General features: G+C 44.3%; 1 protein-coding gene across 2 annotated transcripts in view; it reads left to right on the plus strand.

The window, feature by feature from the left end:
• The window catches only part of LOC126183572 (UNC93-like protein), a 430,963-nt gene extending 415,956 nt beyond the window's left edge, over positions 1–15,007 (plus strand). For both annotated transcript variants that reach the window (XM_049925664.1, XM_049925665.1), the window contains exon 7: positions 14,260–15,007. In XM_049925664.1, the coding sequence (XP_049781621.1) occupies positions 14,260–14,480 (221 nt within the window). In that variant the 3' untranslated portion in view covers positions 14,481–15,007. The remainder of the gene's footprint in view (positions 1–14,259) is intronic.
• The last annotated feature ends 335 nt before the right edge of the window (positions 15,008–15,342 follow it).

The following is a 15,342-nucleotide window of genomic DNA, read 5'->3' on the forward strand; positions in this document are numbered from 1 at the left end:
GGGAAATACAGTACTGTCCTCGCCTCTCCTCGGACTACCAGGGAGGTGGCAACCCAGACATGCGATCTGACCTTCAGCACCACGGTCGTCCGTTCGGCCAGTGCTAAGATCGCGCGGTCGACGTCTCCTCTTCCTCCCATCACCCCACAGACACCAGCCCCTTCATCAGCTTCTGCTAAGACGAAGACCCCGAAGTCAGATGTACGGGCCTTCAAGAAGGAACCATCCCGTGCAGACTTCCTACGTACCTCGACCTCCCAGCCTTCGACCGGTACTTCCACCAAACGTCCTTCCAAGAAGGCTCATAGGAAGCACAGTTCTCCTTCTCCGCCACGGCGCATTTCTTCTCCTGCGCCACCCAGCGGTTGCCGCCCCAGGCCGTCATCCGTTTCGCCTGGCCGCACCGCTGGTAGCCGAACATCTGGCCGTTCACCGGCGGAGGAAGCTCCCCCTCCCGGCCATCCTCCCAAGATGGCCGATGAACCTATAGACCCCATGGACAATGACTGTCCGCCTACTGATAGCGGCGGCAGTGCTCGCTCGAAGCCAGGCCCTCAGCGGCCTTCGAGGTGACCCCTTCTTTCATCTTCCTTTTCTTACGATGGCACTTATTCACTGGAATATTCGCAGCATTCGCTCCAACCGAGAGGACTTGAAGTTGCTGCTCCGCTTGCACCGTCCGCTCGTCGTAGCCCTCCAGGAAACGAAGCTACGCCCATGCGATCAAATTGCCTTGGAACACTACACCTCTGTGCGTTTTGACCTACCCACTGTGGTAGGTATCCCAGCTCATGGAGGGGTTATGTTGCTGGTCCGGGATGATATTTACTACGATCCCATCACGTTGCACACCGGCCTGCAGGCAGTTGCCATCCGCATTACTCTCCCCACTTTTACATTTTACGTTTGTACCGTTTACACTCCATCGTCATCTGCCGTTACCAGGGCAGACATGATGCAACTTATTGCTCAGCTACCTGCACCATTTTTGTTAACTGGGGACTTCAATGCCCACCATCCCCTTTGGGGCTCTCCAGCATCCTGCCCGAGGGGCTCCTTGTTAGCAGACCTTTTCAACCAGCTCAATCTTGTCTGCCTCAATACTGGCGCCCCTACTTTTCTTTCGGACACATCTCACACCTATTCCCATTTAGACCTCTCTATATGTACTCCCCAACTTGCACGCCGGTTTGAGTGGTATGCACTTTCTGATACATATTCGAGCGACCACTTCCCGTGTGTTATCCATCTCCTGCAGCATACCCCCTCTCCGTGCTCCTCTAGTTGGACCATCTCCAAGGCAGACTGGGGGCTCTTCTCTTCCAGGGCGACCTTTCAGGATCAAACCTTCCCAAGCTGCGATCGTCAGGTCGCACACCTCACGGAAGTCATTCTCGCTGCTGCTGAATATTCCATCCCTCACCCTACTTCTTCTCCACGTCGCGTACCGGTCCCCTGGTGGTCCGCAGCATGTAGAGACGCTTTACGTGCTCGTCGACGTGCTTTACGCACCTTTAAACGCCACCCTACAGTGGCGAATTGTATCAATTATAAACGACTACGTGCTCAGTGTCGTCGTATTATTAAAGAAAGCAAGAAAGCCAGCTGGGCTGCTTTCACAAGCACCTTCAACAGTTTTACTCCTTCTTCTGTTGTCTGGGGTAGCCTGCGCCGGCTATCTGGCACTAAGGTCCACTCACTAGTTTCTGGCTTGACGGTCGCGAATGACGTCCTTGTGGCCCCTTAGAATGTCTCCAATGCCTTCGGCCGCTTTTTCGCAGAGGTTTCGAGCTCCGCTCATTACCACCCTGCCTTCCTCCCCCGCAAACAGGCAGAGGAGGCTAGGCCACCTAACTTCCGCTCCTCGAATCGTGAAAGTTATAATGCCCCATTCACCATGCGGGAACTCGAAAACGCACTTGGCCGATCACGGTCCTCCGCTCCAGGGCCTGATTCTATTCATATTCAGACGCTGAAGAACCTTTCTCCTGCGGGTAAAGGTTTTCTTCTTCGTACATACAATCGCATCTGGATTGAGGGACATGTTCCCGCATGCTGGCGCGAGTCTATTGTTGTCCCGATTCCTAAGCCGGGGAAGGACAAGCACTTGCCTTACAGTTATCGACCTATCTCGCTTACCAGCTGTGTCTGTAAAGTGATGGGGCGAATGGTTAACACTCGATTGGTTTGACTGCTCGCGTCTCGACGCCTACTTATCAATGTACAATGTGGATTTCGTAGGCGCCGCTCTGCTGTTGACCATCTGGTTACCTTGTCGACCTTCATATGAATAACTTCTTGCGGAAGCACCCGACCGCGGCTGTGTTCTTTGATTTGGAAAAGGCTTACGACACCTGTTGGAGGGCGGGCATTCTCCGCACCATGTATACATGGGGCCTTCGCGGTCGCCTCCCTCTTTTTATTCGTTCCTTTTTAATGGATCGACAGTTCAGGGTACGTGTGGGTTCTGTCCTGTCAGACACCTTTCGCCAGGAGAATGGGGTGCCACAGGGCTCAGTTTTGAGCGTCGCTCTCTTCGCCATCGCGATCAATCCAATAATGGATTGCCTCCCAGCTGATGTATCAGGCTCCCTTTTCGTGGACTATTTTACCATCTATTGCAGCGCGCAGTGTACACGTGTCCTGGAGCGCTGTCTTCAGCGTTCTCTTGACCGTCTTTACTCCTGGAGTGTCGCCAATGGCTTCCGTTTTTCTGCCGAGAAGACGGTCTGTATTAACTTCTGGCGCTACAAAGAGTTTCTCCCACCGTCCTTACGACTCGGTCCCGTTGCTCTCCCAATCGTGGAGACAACCAAATTTTTAGGCCTTACATTTGACAGGAAACTTAGCTGGTCTCCACATGTGTCATATTTGGCCGCCCGTTGTACCCGTTCTTTAAATGTCCTCCGTGTTCTCAGTGGTATGTCGTGGGGAGCGGATCGAACCGTCCTACTTCGTCTATATCGGTCGATCGTCCGCTCCAAGCTGGATTATGGGAGCTTCGTATACTCCTCTGCACGGCCATCCATCTTACGCCGCCTCAACTCCATACAACATCGGGATTTACGACTTGCGATCGGAGCATTTTATACTAGTCCCGTAGAGAGTCTTCATGCTGACGCTGGCGAATTGCCACTCACCTACCGGCGCGATATACTGCTTTGTCGGTATGCCTGTCGGCTACTGTCAATGCCCGACCATCCGTCTTATCGTTCCTTGTTTGACGACTCTCTCGACCGTCAATACGGGTTGTATGTCTCTGCCCTGCTACCCCCTGGAGTTCGCTTTCGTCGCCTCCTTCAACACCTTAATTTTTCACTCCCTGCAACCTTTCGAGTGGGCGAGAGCCACACGCCACCTTGGCTCCAGGCTCAGGTCCGCGTTCACCTTGACCTCAGCTCGCTCCCAAAAGAGGTTACCCCCGGTTCGGTCTACCACTCCCGTTTTGTGGAACTTCGTTCGAAGTTCATCAATATGACTTTCATTTATACAGATGGCTCTAAGACCAATGACGCGGTCGGGTGTTCTTTTATTGTCGGGGCACAAAGTTTCAAATACCGGCTCCATGGCCATTGTTCGGTCTTCACAGCTGAGCTCTTTGCCCTCTACCAGGCTGTTCTTTACATCTGCCGCCACCGACATTCTGCTTATGTCATCTGTTCCGATTCCCTGAGCGCCATCCAGAGCCTCAGTGATCCGTATCCGGTTCACCCTTTCGTGCACCGGATCCAACGCTCTCTTCGGCAGCTGGTGGACGTCGGTTCTCCGGTTAGCTTTATGTGGGTCCCTGGCCATGTCGGTAACCCTGGGAACGAAGCTGCAGATGCCGCGGCCAAGGCTGCGGTCCTCCAGCCTCGGACAGCTTCTTGTTGTGTCCCTTCGTCAGATTTTAGCAGGGTTATTTGTCGGCGCATTTTATCGCTGTGGCATGCCGATTGGGCTGCCCTTACAGCCAACAAGCTTCGGGCCTTGAAATCTCTTCCCGTGGCTTGGACGTCCTCCTCACGCCCTTCTCGGCGGGAGGAGGTAGTTTTGGCCCGGTTAAGAATTGGACACTGCCGGTTCAGCCATCGCCATCTGCTGACGGCTGCGCCGGCGCCGTTCTGCCCATGTGGGCAATTGCTGACGGTCCGCCACATTTTAATGTCCTGTCCGGATTTTAACGCACTGCGTCTCGATCTTAACCTGCCATGTACTTTAGATGCCGTTTTAGCGGATGACCCACGAGCAGCTGCTCGTGTTCTTCGTTTTATCAATTTGACAAACCTCACTAAGGACATTTGATGATGCTGTTTTTTAATCCTATGCCTGTCAGTCTGTCTTTTATCGTGTTTTCCCTTTTAGTTGTTGTTTTAAACTTGTGCCTCGCGGTGCATTCTTAACGTCGTCAGGGCGCTAATGACCATTGAAGTTGTGCGCCCTAAAACCACAAAAAAAAAAAAATCTCAGTAGCCAACTTTTCAAATCGTGTGCAATACAAATAGCAGGACAGTGATTGACAACATCTCTATAGACAATGCTCAGTCTGAAATAATTAATGTATACCCTATTGTTAAGAGGTTATCTGATCATGATGCACAATTAATGAAAACAAACGGTATTTCACTTTGCAACCATGTGGCAGGTTAATACAAAACAGCCAGGCTTATTAATGAGAACAGGACACAGCGTTTTAAGAGTAAGCTAAAACGGGTGGTATGGGATGAGGTACAGTATATATAGAAAGAGATGTTAATTTCTAATTCAGTTTATTCTATACCAAATTTGTGTCAATATTTCAAAATTGCATTCCTAAAAATTATCTAGAAGATCACTAAAAAAAGTAAGCTGTGGAGAACTAAGGAAATTAACATCTCATGTAAGAGGAAGAGAAAAATTTATGCAAAAGCTAGAGGAAGTCAAGATCTGACATTACATGTATTTACATAAAATTCTGTTATATTGCAAGGAAAGTAATTAAAATATCCAGAAGCATGCAGTCTTGATAGGAATAAATAATACAGCTAATGAGATTAAAACTATATGGAACATTGTCAAATGTGAAACAGGACAGCCAATCAGTGTATAAGATTCCTTAACAATTAAACTGAATGACGATGTTGCGACTGATAATGCACAAGTTTCAAGTACGTTTATCAGTCACTTTCTACACGTGGCAGCAAATATAGGATTAAATGGTTCAGTTGAACAAGCAAGAGGATACATAAAAAATATCATTCCATAAAATTTTAAGCGAGTAGAAGTAGCATCAACATCCTTCACTGAAATTAATACAATTATAAAAATTATAGAAAACAGAAGCTCATGTGGGTAGATGGAATTTCAAACATGATTCTGGAAAGTTGTTCCAGCTTAATAAATACTGTCCTTAATGATATATGCAATCCACCACTGGCACAGGGAATTTTTCCAGACAGGTTAAAATATGCAGTTGTTAAACCACCTCACAAGAAAGGTGACAAGACAGACTTAAACAATTATCGTCCAGTTTCCCTGCGGACATCTTTTTCCAGAATATTCGAAAAAGTAATGTACTCAATAGGGAATACAGAAACGTTGCTCGGCTGAGAATCCTATTTATGCATTCACTCATCAAATAGTACAAGAATTAAACTATAATATACGCCAGTTCGTACTTTTTGTGATCTTTCCAAGAGGATCGTTTGTGTAGATCAGAGTCAACTACGGGGTGCCAACCTTCACACGGGCCGAGTGTGTGGATCACGATGCAGCCTCTCTCCGCTTTGCTCGATCCTTCCCAGATTTACTCGGTACAGCGTGACATTTCATTTAGTATTGCGGTGCGTCATTTTTCGATCGGCACAACTCTCTCCAGTTCGGCAGAATCGTAGTGACTGCGCTGTTTACTCTTCGCTATATTTTGTTTCCAATGGGCCCGCAACTCGATATAAGTCGTGTAAAGACATTATGAATTAAGTCCAAAAAGCTGCTTCTTTTTTTGAGATGTTTATTTAATCACGACAGGCCTGTTTCAGCACTATTACAATCAACAGGCGATCTGAAAGTAATGGTTTTATTATATACTATTTTCTAGGGCGGATGGTAGCCTACTTGTCATATATGAGATTCACAACCATACATTTATGGAATTATTAACTTACCTATAATATCGCTGGTTCATCACTTAAGCGTTTTTCTTACGTATTTTAAAGTTTTTTTATGACGTAGCTTTCATAGGCTATATTTGTTGGAAGTTACAGCCTGAATTTTATTTGTTGTATGTGACAATTCTTTGTTTGACGTTAAACCAACGATTTTATAAGTTTACATCAGAGCAGTTACTTATCGATTTCCCTTAGTTACCGTGTTGTTTGATTGATTCGGCTTAGCTTATGTCATTGGTTGTTTATCCGTTTTAATGATCGATTATTTGAATAAAGTTTTCCGTATAGTGTTTATGTTTTGATCTAATTGCTCCTTGATTATTTGTTGTGGATATGTGTGTGCGAGTGTGTACATTTCGACCTCTTCCAGAATATTGAGTAAGCGACCTTTAGGTGTTACATGCAACATTTGGATTGCTTTTTCTACATTGGCTGTGGTATGTTGTTCTATCTGTAGGTGTTGAAAGAAGGTTGATGGGTTGCGTTCAGTGTTTGTAGTGTGTTCTCTGTATCTGATACTAAAGTTCCGGCCTGTCTGACCTATATAGAACTTATCACAATCTTTACAATAAATTTTGTATATACCTGGATTCGAGTGATTGGTAATTTAACTTTTCCCGATCTAATTTTTAATTTAATTAATCAATTCGATAAAAGAACAGTGCAGATCATCTACGGAACATGTAACTAACCATCTAACTAACTACCTAACTAACTAACCATATGTATCTTGTTAATATGTTTTGAAAAATTAAAATTCGTTATTTGATAAATGAAAGTTGGCGCACTTTTTGGAGGACCCTATAAGAAATCTCTTCGCTATGAGCAACAACAAAAAAATGCAGCCCACTCGTGTCTCTCTACTCGAAGTACATCGTAGTAAAGAGAAATAAGAGCGGGCGCAGGAATAGATGATGATGATGATTTTTGGTTTGTGGGGCGCTCAACTGCGCGGTTATCAGCGCCCGTACTAATTCCCAACCTTTGCTCATTCCAATCTCGCCACTTTCATGAATGATGATGAAATGATGAGGACAGCACAAACACCCAGTCATCTCGAGGCAGGTGAAAATCCCTGACCCTGCCGGGAATCGAACCCGGGACCCCGTGCTCGGGAAGCGAGAACGCGACCGCGAGACCACGGGCTGCGGACGGCGCATGAATAGATAGAAAAATATCTTGGACTGATGAATCACTGTACATCTTGGTAAAAGCAAATGGGAGGCCGATAGGCGTCATTGGATGTGGATATGGATGTGGTCAGCACATCGCTCTCCCGGCCGTTGTCAGCTTTCGTGACCCAAGGCCGATAGCGCTCGACTTTTGTAATCTTACGGCAACCGGTATTAATACGGACGTTTCAGCGGTCATAGACCAGGCAGGCTTCGCTAAATTTTGAGTGTCTTATGGGGTCCATACCACGCAAGCCCAGTGCAAGGATGAGGGGGAGGGGGGAGGGTGTCATGTTGGTCACATCCGCCCCTCCCCACATCATCATTTTAGTAAAAGGGTTTACATTTTTACAAATGTCCGCCTCTAAATTCCACAGCTAACTTTCGTAGAATAAAATTGCATGAAAGCTAAAGCGTCTCGAAAATGGCAAGGAATTCTAGAAATTTCTAGACACGTTTAAGTCGCTTAAGTGAGGGCCAAGTGGATCAGATTTGGACCTGACAGGTAACATTTCAGCCGGCTAAAATCGTACTTTCAACGCTGATCGCACCGACAGTCAACAAAACATCTAACATGATTCGTGAGACCACAGGATGAACTGGCAAACCACAGTAACTTGAGTAGCTGTAGATATTAAGAAAAGATTTTAAAAACAAACGGACTGCATTTCTGAAATGTAGGCAGAAACAAATGAGGGAAACAGCAATTTCCAATTTAGCGCTTGCATAGCGATAGACAGCAGACCCCTGTTCATAATCGTAGTGCTTACTAATGAGTGGCCATAAATTATCACATTGTCTGGGTTCTGTGAGTCTGTAACTTTAAGTTTCTTAAATCAAAGATACCTCTCAAATTTTCTAAAGAATGCTTTCCCAGTGTTATATGAGGGTGGAAAAAATATGGAAAAACCAAAAACACAAAACTTTCCCATGCCTAGCTCAGTGTAGGAAAACCGCTGCTATTCAAAACAGCTTCCGCTCATCTCGGAATGGATAAATGCAGGTCATGTATGGGTTTCAAGGGAATCTTATACCATTCGTCTTGCAAAATATTAGCAAGTGGAGGTAACAGTGGCTGAGGTGATTAGCGATAACGCAACCTTCTCTCCAAAGTAGACCGCAAAGGCTCAGTAATATTGAGATGTGAATGTCGTGGCCTCAGGAGACGCGACGCGACAGTTCATCCACGTGATCACAAAACCAGCCATAGAAGACGCGAGTTGTGTGAACATGTGCCCTGTCGTCTTGGAACACAGTATCATCATTAAGGAACGGACATTGTACCATGCGAAGGACCTGGTCAGGCAAAGGGAGCACATAATCATTGGCAGTAATGCCACATTGCAGCGTAACCACGGTGTCCGTGGAATACCACGATATCGCTACCCAAATTATCACCGAACCCGAGTCATGTTTCACTCTTGGGACGAAAACTCCGCTAAGAGTTGGAAACAGTGTGCAACAAGACTCATGAGACCAAATTAGTTTCTTCCATTCCTCCTGTTATGGACATTTGCATCACTGATGAGTCGTTTTGGAATTGCGGCTTGCAATTCACTGCTTATGGAGCTCTCTTCCTGTTGTTTTGGTGATGACAGGGTTCGCGAGTGCGACATTCAGTTCTGTAGTGACTTTTTTAGCTGTCGTTTTCTTATTTTTCATCACAATCCTCTTCAATAACCGCTTGTCGCGGTCACTTAACACACACTTCCGTCCGCGTTGTGACTTAGCGGATGGTGTTTTTCCGATTTTTCCTGAAAAATCTTCTACATGGTGGTTCTTGAAACAAAAAATACTTTGGCTAGCTCGGTGACGGAAGCACACATCGTACGAGCACCAACAGTTTGCTCCACATAATGTACTCACAACTACACAGAAGACTGTTCTGATCGCGAATGACACGTGCAACGTGGACATTGCACAGACGTCGTTCTGACCAAATACACGGCCCGACCCGAACGGTTGGCTAGAGTCTGCATTAATTTTGAAGCACAGGTCTGTCGCGGAGGTGATTAGCGATAACGCAACCTTCTCTCCAAAGTAGACCTGTATATCTGCCTGAAATACAATTTCTTGAACATTATGCTAAAACAATATACTAAGCACTGATGTAAACAAATGAGTACACTTATTATTATTATTTTAGATTATTCCCTTTTGAGAGAGCGGTTGAACTTGAGTAGTCATGATTTCTTCTTCTTTCTTCGTTCTTCCCAACTTCTCTTCATGCGCTCACTGTGTTCTCTCTTGCGTTCTTCCGACAATCTTTTTCCCGTTCTGTTCTTATGTTCTTGTTTAAGTGTGTGTTTCTGTATGATGTTTCTAAAGTGTTCTCTATTGTTTATGTTGTCTTGTGTGATCTCCAGTTCTTTAATGTCTTCTTCTACTTCAGTGATCCACTTTGTCTTTTTTTCGCTCTTGTTTACTATCTCAAAGATTTTTCTTGTGAGCCTGCTTTTATTCATCCTGCTGATATGTCCATAAAATTTCATCCTTCTCTTTCTAATGGTGTCTGTTATTGTTTTTATGTCTTTGTAAATCTCTCTAGTTGGCCTCTGCATCCAAATTCCTTTCCGAAACCCTAGTCTACATCTACATCTACATTTATTCTCCGCAAGCCACCCAAAGGTGTGTGGCGGAGGGCACTTTACGTGCCACTGTCATTACCTCCATTTCCTGTTACAGTCGCGTATGGTTCGCCGGAAGAACGACTGCCGGAAAGCCTCCATGCGCGCTCGAATCTCTCTAATTTTACATCTGTGATCTCCTCGGGAGGTATAAGTAGGGGGAAGCAATATATTCGATACCTCATCCAGAAACGCACCCTCTCGAAACTTGGACAGCAAGCTACATCGCGATGCAGAGCGCCTCTCTTGCAGAGTCTGCCACTTGAGTTTGCTAAACATCTCCGTAACGCTATCACGCTTACCAAATAACCCTGTGACGAAACGCGCCGCTCTTCTTTGGATCTTCTCTATCTCCTCTGTCAACCCGACCTGGTACGGATCCCACACTGATGAGCAGTACTCAAGTATAGGTCGAACAAGTGTTTTGTAAGCCACCTCCTTTGTTGATGGACTACATTTTCTAAGGACTCTCCCAATGAATCTCAACCTGGCACCCGCCTTACCAACAATTAATTTTATATGATCATTCCACTTCAAATCGTTCCGCACGCATATTCCCAGATATTTTACAGAAGTAACTGCTACCAGTGTTTGTTCCGCTATCATATGATCATACAATAAAGGATCCTTCTTTCTATGTATTCGCAATACATTCCATTTGTCTGTGTTAAGGGTCAGTTGCCACTCCCTGCACCAAGTGCCTATCCTCTGCAGATCTTCCTGCATTTTGCTGCAATTTTCAAATGCTGCAACTCCTCTGTATACTACAACATCATCCGCAAAAAGCCACATGGAACTTCCGACACTACCTACTAGGGCAATATTTTCGTCAGAATTTTTCTTTCCTGCTTTTCAATCTCTCTGATCTTAGTATGACCACGAATCACTGTAGTTTCTGCAGCATAAAGTGCTTCTGGTAGGACTACTGTGTTGTAATGCCTTAGTTTCGCATTGACAGAAATATATTTCTTATTGTATTGATTCCAAGTGATCATACATGCTTTTTTTAATCTGGAGAATCTGTCTTTATTGGCTATTGAGTGCAGTCCGGATGGTTGGATTCTCTCTCCCAGATATCTGAAGTGGGCACCTTGTGCCACTTTCCCGTGTTGAGTAGTAATGGGGAGATTGTCTGCAGGTTTGTTTTCCATATACTGTGTTTTCTCGTAGGAGAATTGTAGCCCAGTTTTCTGTGAGATTTCGTGTAGTTTTTCCAATGCAAGTTTGGCTTCCTCTCTATTGTTCGTTAGAATGGCAAGATCGTCCGCGAAAGCCAGGCACTTCATCCTAATTCTCTGCTCTTTTTTAATCTTCCAAACCGCTGTAGAAATAACATCACTGATCGGAATGATGTCAAATTGCAAAGGAATATTATCAAATAAGGGGGAAAACGTTTGGCAGAAGAAAAATAGACAGTTACAAAATGTAGTAATAGATAGCGCTGCAAATATCATAATTTAATAGTGGGTGACTACAAATGACAAATGAATCAAACAACAATGCCTAAGGGGTACGTTTGACGTTAAACAAACAGTAATGCTCAGTGTGCATGGGTGTACAGGTGTGATACTGTTAGTTCGTAAGCCCATCCTGCACGGCAAGGTTTTATCACATCGGATGGGAAAAATCGGTTTTTAATTGTCCTGAGGCCAAAAACCGCATAAAAAGCATCATTCAAATCAAATCGGATCATTAATTTCCTTGTGATTGGCGCAAAACATTTTCAATATGCTGTCCACGGTTTTCTGCATTAAGTTCAAATCGATAAACAGCATTTTCCACTACTGATCGAAGTGTTTCCGGGGTCACGCTCAGAATGTGTTGCGCAATGCATGCCTTCAATGCTGCTAAGTTTGCAATCGTAGCACTGAACACAACGTTTTTCAGATAGCCCGACAGCCATAAGTCACACGGATTAAGATCAGGTGATTGGGACGGCCAGGCGGTAGGGAAATGGCGGCCGTAATTCTAGCATTTCCGAAGTGGCGCTTCAGCAGCTGCTTAACTGAATCTGCAATGTGCGGAGGTGCGACATCTTGCATAAAAATGATCCCGTCCACACATCTACGCTGTTGGAGAGCTGGAATGACGTGGTTGGGCAAAAGACACTCATAGTGCTTACCAGTGACTGTAAAGGTAACAGGACCGGAAGGAAGCACTTGTCTCTTCGAAAAAATATGGCCCTATGATAAATGATGCCGTAAACCACCACCACACAGTGGCCTTTTCAGGATGAAGTGGTGCTGGTTGATTTGCGTGTGGATTTTCCCTTGCCCATATTCGACAATTCTGTGTATTTGCATATCCTGTCAGATGGAAGTGAGCTACGTCTGTTCACAAAATCTTCCACAGCCAATCATTGTCCACATCCATGCGTGCAATAAATTCTAAAGCAAAGGTCTCTCTTGCTGACAGGTCAACAGGAAGCAGCTCGTGCACATGGGTCATTTTGAATGGATAGCAAAGAAGGAAGTTTCGAAGTTATTTTACGCACCGTGCTCACGGGTATGTCCAGTGTTCGGGCAATTCTCCGTGCACTACACGTTCGCAGACCACTACTCGTGTTATAACACTAACGTGCCGTGAAACACGCTAATGTTACCCTCTGAGAGGACTTCAAAGCTCGAACGTGTGTGTGTGTGTGTGTGTGTGTGTGTGTCTAACGGTAAGGGGTATCTGACTATAATTTCGAATTTTGTGAAGTTAACAGAAAAACAAAAGGGCTTTAATCTTGAGAATTAACAGAAGTGGTAAAATCATAAATGAATGAAAAAGAACGAACGGTCGCCAGACTGAGTAGGCACATTGATTTGGAAATATATATTTGAGAAAAATCGGATATTTGTTATTGAAGTTACTTTTGGAGTGGCCGAGCGGTTCTAGGCGCTACAGTCTGGAACCGCGGGACCGCTACGGTCGCAGGTTCGAATCCTGCCTCGGGCGTGGATGTGTGTGATGTCCTTAGGTTAGTTAGGTTTAAGTAGTTCTAAGTTCTAGGGGACTGATGACCTCAGCTGTTAAGTCCCATAGTGCTCAGAGCCATTTTTGATGCTTTATCCAAAGCCTATCACTTCACTTTTATGGTTTTAGCTCTTAAATAATTAAGGTTTTCACTTTCCTATTGATTGATCTTCAAATTTTTGTACTTAAACTTCCTACCTTAACAATTTCACTTGGAGTAGTCCATAAACAAAGAATCCAAATTTTACTCTTACTTTGCCTTTTGCTATTCCTTTTACCTTAGGCAAAAAAATCACTTTTAAACACATGAATGCCAGAATTGTTCATTTAAATCAGCATACTTGGTTTTAGTAGCACTTAGGTGAGGACCCTGCGCAGGTTCGTCATCAGGATTGATGTTATGGTTTCGAACACGAATTTACGTTTTATGTGATTATTATTGAAACAACACACAAATTAACTGGTCTATTTTATTTCTTCTGCCATAGTTTTCCCCCTTCTCCGATAATATTCAGTTGCTATTTGACGTCATTCTGACTAGTTTTGTTATTTCTACAGTGTTTTGATAGTTTAATTATATCACCCTGTATTAAGAAATTTAAAATTTTATTGAAATAATTGTGAAATTCATATGCACGTGTTGGACTTTGAAAGTGAACCTGGCGATATGTTATATATGTGGGAGGGGGAGTCGGAAGAGACGTTAGCAAACGATATCCCCAGCCCCAGCTCCTAGCGTACATCCGTGCGTTACAGCACGGCGCGTCAGAGCGGATTGGGTTACTACTCACTTATATGGCGAGAGATAATCTCTGACAGCTAGCTGCGCTGTTCCCAGCTATGAACTGCAAACAGCATCCGCAACACAGAAATCCACAGCTGCCCAACATTGTGGCAACACTGTTGCTATACAAATCTAAACAATATAGCGTTACGTGATCTCGTTGAAGTGGCCGCGCCAAGCCCGTTTCAGCTGTCAGGGATCTTCTCTTGACATATGGACAATGGGAAGCCGTCTCTAATTGGTCAGGATCATGTAGCACAATACTGTCTTCGCGGGCCGGAGTGGCCGAGCGGTTAAAGGCGCTACAGTCTGGAACCGCACGACCGCTACGGTCGCAGGTTCGAATCCTGCCTCGGGCATGGATGTGTGTGATGTCCTTAGGTTAGTTAGGTTTGAGTAGTTCTAAGTTCTAGGGGACTTATGACCACAGCAGTTGAGTCCCATAGTGCTCAGAGCCATTTGAACCATTTGAATACTGTCTTCGGTTTTGCTTAATATCATGTGAAGCTAGAAATAGTACATTCTATAAAACACAATGAAATGTAAATTGATATCTTATTGGCTAATTAAACTCTGTTTTGTTTCTACAGCACTGTACGCCATAGTGTTCCCTGGCAACGAAGATGCCGCTTACAGTAACTTCCGACTGTGGCAGTCCATTGGGTTTGTGGTTGCCTTCTCCTACAGCCACTATCTGTGCATCGCAGCCAAAATTTATGTCATTATGGCCCTGCTGGTGGTTGGTGTGGCTGCATGGATGGGACTTGAGTTTTGTGTTCTGAGGAAATCGCTTCTGCCCGGCAAAGTTTGAAAGGAAGCGATGTTGCAAGATATATCTCGGTGCAGCGTGTCGTGGCGATCAGACTACTGCCCTTCTGGACAGCTGAGATAGATTCTGTCAGCAGAAATTTGTGATCTACGTTCTTGCTCCAGATAAATAGTCCGATCGGTCCCAGAAAGGACATTTCAAATAAAATTAGTAGAAAACTTGGGCATTATTTCGAAAAATAAAAATAAAGATTCGTCCGTGTAGATTCACAAGCATATAATGCTGTTTTATTCAACAGGAAAAACGTATTTACGAAATAATCATCGTTAATTAGTTTAACTATTCTTCTCAGGTTTCCTTAGTATTAGCAGTATCTATGCACTTTTTGAGATTGTAATCTAGATATGCAAGTACGATTGTTGTTCTTTTTTCATGGCAATGTTCCTGAATGGTGTAACGCATTTAATGTATATTTTTCGGTAAAAGTTTCGTAAAGAAAATTTTCTTCTAGTTATTTTATAGGGTTTATGATTTTAATTTTTTGATAAATACAACTACAGAAACTTGAATATCTATTATTTAAACAATGTACTTCTTAGTCTTTTAAGTTCACTCACCTTTAACGCACTGTGAAACTACAAGAACTGGTGTTTTTACAGCAGGCAGTCTATGAAGATAGTTCAGCTCGTCTTCCACGAAGATACTGTAATGAACTGGTCAATTGAAATAGCGAAATGTTGTATGAATATGGAGTTTTCAATGCAGAATGATGAATGAAAGTAATGGAGGTGCTGTCATAACGATAGGTAGGGCTACATTACCCGAGTTAGTAAACTGTGCCATATATTCTACTCCAAATTCAATACATTTATCTCTGGTATAAATTGCACGTATTAAATTCACT

The sequence above is a fragment of the Schistocerca cancellata genome, chromosome 4, assembly GCF_023864275.1.
Source record: "Schistocerca cancellata isolate TAMUIC-IGC-003103 chromosome 4, iqSchCanc2.1, whole genome shotgun sequence".
NCBI lineage: Eukaryota > Metazoa > Arthropoda > Insecta > Orthoptera > Acrididae > Schistocerca > Schistocerca cancellata.